Consider the following 6,718-nt stretch of genomic DNA (forward strand, 5'->3'; position numbering starts at 1 on the left):
ATACACTCGTATGGCTTACAAGCGAGCACAACATTTTGACAGATTACATTGTATTATCTTTTTTAGAGCAAACAGCGTCGTAAGTCTGCTAAGTAATATATTAATTATAGTAATTAAAACTTTCATTTAATTTACAGAGAATGGTTCGCAAACATAGGCGCATTCCTGGGTCACGGTCTTACCAAAATTACCCCAAGGACAAGTTGGATTTGTGTCTTAACCCTCTCTGTCCCATGGTAGCACAGGTGCTCCATGACTTCCGATACTAAAATCGACCGATAAAATTTTTGAGGCATTCCAATATGGATATTTTGATTTTGTAACGTAGTAAAAACATTGTTTTACAAGGTGTATAGTTGCGTTTGACGGATTGTTAATTAAAAGCTTTTTTACATGATCAAAAACTGTAAACCACCAAAACACCCCTGGGACAGAGAGGGTTAAGGCAATCAAAAATGGTATGACTCACCGGGAAGAGGCCGAAAAGTTCGGAATTCCGCGAAATCTTACAAAATCTTATTTGGGGGGGAGGGGGGTTTAATAATTTCTTACGTAAGATTTTCACACGCGAAAAAATTATGAAAAAGTCACATTTTTAATAGCAGCTCATGTTATTTGTTACACATTTTTTTAAATTGATGAGTTAAGTTGTGAAGTATCGAAATCTTTCATGCTGCAAGGAAATGCGTAGCAACCTGCTGAGTACTTTAGTCTTGCCCACTCAAGGAAACAGCAGTTGGCCTACTTGTTCCAGAGCCTCTGTCATCGGTTTATGCAATTATTCCAACATATTTCGTTGCAATTGCCTATCCCAATCCCGCAAGGCAGTCACAATCCCTTATGATATCATGATTTTGTTTAAAAGTAGCTTACTCAACTAATGTATAGCTGCACCAATGGAACAAGTGCTTGATAAGCTACTATACAACAAAAATATTTCTTGGGATGTATTGTTCTTCTGTTCCCAAAGATCTTGCCTGCCGCATCTGACCAGAGTGGGGTCAGTATTTTGCTTCAAAGGAAATCGCGGATGGGCATTACAGATCTATATATTAGACGCAACGCAGTGCCAATTCCAACATAAGACCATGTCGCGTGTCATCTAGAAGAGGCAAAGAAGTTCACTACTTGACGAGGACACGTGTTCAGACGATTTAGATTGGATCAATGCGAATTAAGTGAACGCTAGTGAGTTTCTGAGCATTCACCAACATTTATTGACAACCTCAATGCTGAAATACGCTCTGTTCGTGAGTGAGCCATAAAGGGATTTACAACAGATAATTGATATTGTTTGTTTTTTTTATGAATATGTTTGAATTTTGGATTTTATGAACTTGTTTGAACTTTGTTAGCTGTTTCAATATTCTTTCAATGTCTAGCTTTTTAAATAAAACTTGAGTTTTGATGTTTCAAAAAATCTTACTAAGATTTTTAAGGGGGGGGGGAGGGGGGATTGGCCAAAATCTTACAAAATCTTATATAGGGGGGAGAGGGGGGGGTTCAAAAATGAGGAAAAAGACCTTACGTAATTATTGCACGGCCCCAAACTATATTCTCACCAGAGGAAGAAGACATTTTTGTGAAATGCTTGGTAGCTATGTGTGACACGGGATTTCCTGTGAACGAGGAAGATTTACGGCATGTTGTCAAGGACTACCTCGTCAAGGTCGGCAGAACCATTGATCGCTTCAAAGACAACTATCCTGGCCCAGATTGGGCTAAATCGTTCCTTAATCGGCACTCCGACCTTTCTGTACGCTTCTTTCCTAATATTAAAAAAAAGTCGGGCAGCTATTACACCGGAGATCTTGACGAATTACATTAATAATTTAAGAAATGTGACAGCCGATATTCCCCCACAAAACATCATCAATTATGATGAGATGAACCTGACAGACGATCCTGGTGCTCGGAAGTGTATTGTGCAAAGAGGTGTTAAATATCCGGGAAATATTTTGAACACGTCAAAAAGCAGTATTTCACTAATGATGTCAGGTAGTGCGGCAGGGGACCTGCACCCTGCCTACGTGGTTTACAAATCAGCTAAGCTTTGGAACACCTGGGTTGAGAACGGGCCACCTGGAGCAAGATATAACAACTCGAAAAGTGGATGGTTCGATGGAGCGACTTTCGTAAACTGGTTTGAATTTCATATGCTCCCCATCCTAAAGAAACTGGACGGGAAAAAAGTTCTGATTGGGGATAATGTTAGTTCTCACTTCTCGCCACGTGTGCTTCAACTATGCGAATCGAACAATATAATCTTCACGTGTCTTCCCCCGAATTCGACCCACCTCACACAGCCACTCGATGTAGCATTCTTTGGGACAATGAAACGTAACTGGAGAAAACTTTTGCGGGCTTATAAAGAACAAAATAACTCTTCTGCATCGACCCTCCAAAAGGCAGATTTCCCACTCTTGATTCAGAATCTCTTAGATAGCCTTAAGGAGAACCAAAAAGTCAATCTCCAGGTCGGATTTAAGAAATGTGGCATTTATCCAACCAGCGTAGAACCTCTGCTGAAAAGTATCAATGCTGTATCCAGTTCTCCTGTTGCCATCGAAGACAGTTTCCAGGGGATTTTGAATTCGAAGCGAGTAGTTGTCTTGGAGGGTGGAACACGGAAGAGACGAAAGAAGTTCGACATCCCTGCTGGATCCAGTATTACGGCTGAAGAGATCCTTGAGTATGAAAAGCTGAAGAACGAGGGTCAGAACATCACACCAAAACGTCCGAAGAAGTTGAAAATTCATCCTGGTGGCCGTACGGCAACGAAAGAAGGTCACAATAAGGAGAATGAACCCCCAAAGAAACAGCTGAATATGACTACCAGACGTAAAAAACAGAAGTAAATTTCTGTTTATCTTTTAATATTTGTTGATCATTAAGAAAACTTGCTTAAAAAGGCATGTTTCATTGTAATTTAACTTTTGTTTAGAAGGGTCAGAATAAACTCTTCAAAATAAGCGAAATTTGTTATACCTTATATACACTGACTGTTTTCAAGGGAGTTTGCAATCACCTGTCTTGTGCCTGCATGTTCTTGAACGAATTCTACATGATTAACCTTTTGAAATGATCAAATAGATAAGTCCTCTAAAATTTTTCGCCCACCTCGTTTCTTCTTCGTTTTTTCCAGAGGGAGGAGTGGTCTCGAACCATCATAGAAAAAAACCTTACCTCCAAAAATCACAACATGCCAAATTTGGTTCCATTTGCTTGATTAGTTCTCAAGTTATGCAGAAATTTATATTTCATTTGTATGGGGCTCCCCTTCCAGAGGAGAGAGAGGTCTGTAACCATCATAAGAACCTTTCCCGGCCCCAAAAACCTATGTATACAAATTTTCACGCCGATCGGTTCAGTAGTTTTTGAGTCCATAAGGATAATAACAGGATGAGGATAAGGATAACAGAAACTCATTTTTTCAGGTATTGATTTGTAATTTTCGTTATTTTTGGCCGACCCCCAATCTCTAATAGTCCACGTTGCTTATGGACGGCCCAATACGAACTGTTTCACAATATTATTTATGTGTATTGTACATAGATGCTTGTTCTACGTTGTTTTATAAGTATTTAACATGATGTTATGTTTTTAGCACAATGTCACCCCCTAGAAGGGGTGAGATTGTGCCAAAGTTCATATACTTATAATATAATCAGAATCAATTGTAACTAAACCATCTCTACGGCAAGTGTTAACTGAACATTGAAGTATATATTGACAGGCTTTGAGTCAATTTAATTGCTAAATTGTGTGTGTAACAAGCTAAAGAACGAAAAGGCATGCTTTTTTGGCTCAATCTCACCCCGGCAGACGGTAGTCATTAATAATCTCCACCAAAAAATCAACAATTCCGATTTTTCCAAGATTACATATTTTTTGTGAATACATTTAAGGGCTTTCAAAGGAAAGTACGGGTCAAAGTGCGAAGTAAAATGGGTCACATAAAAAAAGCGATTTTTTGATGAAAATTTAATTGTAAATTATTTGTAAATTGTGAATTGAAACGAAATGAATATATGCGCATGCAAATTAGACATCCTAGATTTAACTGATGACTGCACGTGGTGTATGCGGGGTTATTAATAAATTTATGTTTATAAAAATATTTTTTGCCAAAAATATCGGAAAACTAGCCTTTAACCAAATTGACTTTTTTTTTGGTTAAAATATAGGCTGGACCGGCTACAAACTTGGCACTTATCCAACAAAAACAATGCAGTGCCTCAGAATTATAGATATACATATATGTACTACAAGCTTGGGGTGTCCCATTATGACCATTTTTCATTGTGACCTATCTTGCACCTTTTGAGCTGGTCAAAGAAAATACTTGATTTTGTAAAACTTTTGTAGTATATATCAAATTGTTTCATGTTATGTGCTTTTAGAAATGATAAGAGCACACAGAAAACCAATTATTTATTCTGCTGACGAAAAATTAGTTCTGCTTCGCTTGCTTGCTTCGCTTTTCATTCTAATTTTTTTTATCGAAAAAGGATAAAAAATGAGTTATGTTATATGATGGTTTAAAAAAATCCGTTAGGTAGGTACCTATTGTACGAAAAAATCGTTGGCTTGGATTAAGCTAAAATTATCATGTTAATACAACTGACCAATCTTACCCCGTGACCAATCTTGCCCCTCCTTATCGTAATATCAAAAAAGAAAAGTCGATTCGGGTCAGAAATGTCCAAACTCGGGAATTCTGGATAAAGAAGGGTTAAGTTTTCGAACCGACTTTCCGGTATTCCGAACCATGTTTTGAAATCACTCGAAAAGATGGTCCATAACGGATGTCAATAAGAATAGCTATAGAATAGAATATTACTGTCGGTTTCGTTAAAACCTTAATTAATATAACAAAGCGATTAGATTCGCTCAAAGGCATTTAAACAAGTAGCAAAAATAATTGCTAAAAGCAGCCCACTTCTTATTACAACAAAGAATATATGCATTCAGGATATACACTTTTGGAATTTTATGGACATGTTGTTAGCGTTCCTTTTGTCATGTGATTTTGCAACAAGACCCATAGACTTTATGAGTTGTTTACTAATTAGAAGGAAGATGACGGCTCGGTGCACATTATGTGGATTTACTTAAAAATAGGTATATTTACTTTGCAAGCTCATATTCTTCAAATTTGTGCATCCCCTGTGTTACAATTAGATAGAGTAGGTTGATTTGATGTTATTAATAATGAATATTTACTTAAAACAACTGACAAACTTCAAGGGTTTTTTGTACGTTTTGGTCAATTATATCAACGAAAGTAATTTGCTCTCAATATAAAGTCAATGTACTAGTACTTACTTTCCTGTGCAGGAGGTAAACCAGCTGCATATAGGTGCGCGCCGCCAGACAATCCCACCATCCTCTCGAAGTCCTGGGTAAGACCCAGGTTGCTTTTGGAATCCACTTTTAAAGAATGAATAGAAACTCACATATAAATTTATCCAAGCTATTCGTATTATTATTGCCGAGTCAGTACTGCAGCATAGCTATTTTTACGAATCTCTTGATAAACTACTTTGTACTTCAGGTACAAATAGTTATGCCCGGTGATGTCTATTAGGGCTTTGTATTCATTTCAATCTTCTTTTAACATAAATGTTATTGTTTACTATTCACACTAAATTGGTTTAGGTAAATGGTTGCAGAATTGGGTCCAATCCCTTGGTGATCCAACACAAAATACACAAAAAGTACTTATTTTTGATTTTGTAGTGATAATCTTTACATGCAGTTCACGCAGTTTTTTCGTTACTATCACTGATTCTCAGCGACGACACATTCACTTCAGATTTCATAGGAATGCTAAGCGCTCCAGCAATCCTTTCTAGAACTACAAGCACAGCGCCCGAATTCAATAATCCATTTTATTACTGCACTACAAATTATACTGATGTTGACTTAGTTATAAAATTTATATACCACCAATTTTGTTTTCGTACGAATAGTAAAACTTTCTAAAAGACTCTATTTCGACTGCTGTTAGAAGTTTTAAAATGGCGAATCATGTAATAATTTTTCGAAAAGTCGTGATTGGCGTTAATGTTTTCCTGATACAGGGATGCCAAATATTTATTAAAAAAAAGTAGACACTTTTACGCACGCTTTTAGGCTGTGAACCAGCCCGGTGTCACCAATACACTCTCACATATGATTTGACAGTACCCCCATACTGATGGGCCCCTCGTTGCTGGGCCCCAAACAACAATGGCCGCTCCATATATTTTCTACAACCCATCGACATCTCTATATCGAACTGCAGTAAACGTCAGCGACAGCATGTCCTGGGCTCAAAATTTGACAGCGGGCCCAAATCAGACTGCTGGCAGTTGAGTGAAACGCAGTGCTGACATGCTATCTCATTTTCGCGCACACGAGATGTTGGCAGCGAAAACATGGTTGCCTGCCAATGGGGTGATTTTCTATGAAATGATTTCCCGCCCAGTGTTTTGACGTTTTAGATTGCAGTCATAGAAAAATGGCGTCGTGCCGGGGGGTCGCTGTGAACCATTTCGCGAAATTTTTAACTTTTTAGTTAAAATTTGACAGTTCGATGGTTCGACCTGAGAGAGAGTCGCGGAAACGGTCTTCTTTTTCTCATGCTTTGGTTGTTCTTCTTCTTATTATTACCTTTGCTGTCAATTTCGGGCAAATAAATTAAACTTGTGCATAAACTCCTCATTAGACTATA

The 6,718-nt window shown here is 37.8% G+C and overlaps 1 protein-coding gene across 3 annotated transcripts in view; it reads right to left on the bottom strand.

The window, feature by feature from the left end:
- LOC128741284 (mothers against decapentaplegic homolog 4) overlaps window positions 1-5,956 on the bottom strand; it is a 62,876-nt gene extending 56,920 nt beyond the window's left edge. For all 3 annotated transcript variants that reach the window (XM_053836985.1, XM_053836986.1, XM_053836984.1), the window contains exon 1: window positions 5,329-5,956. In XM_053836985.1, coding sequence (XP_053692960.1) covers window positions 5,329-5,389 — 61 coding nt within the window. In that variant the 5' untranslated portion in view covers window positions 5,390-5,956. The remainder of the gene's footprint in view (window positions 1-5,328) is intronic.
- Window positions 5,957-6,718: the final 762 nt, after the last annotated feature.

Source organism: Sabethes cyaneus, chromosome 3, assembly GCF_943734655.1.
Source record: "Sabethes cyaneus chromosome 3, idSabCyanKW18_F2, whole genome shotgun sequence".
Lineage (NCBI taxonomy): Eukaryota > Metazoa > Arthropoda > Insecta > Diptera > Culicidae > Sabethes > Sabethes cyaneus.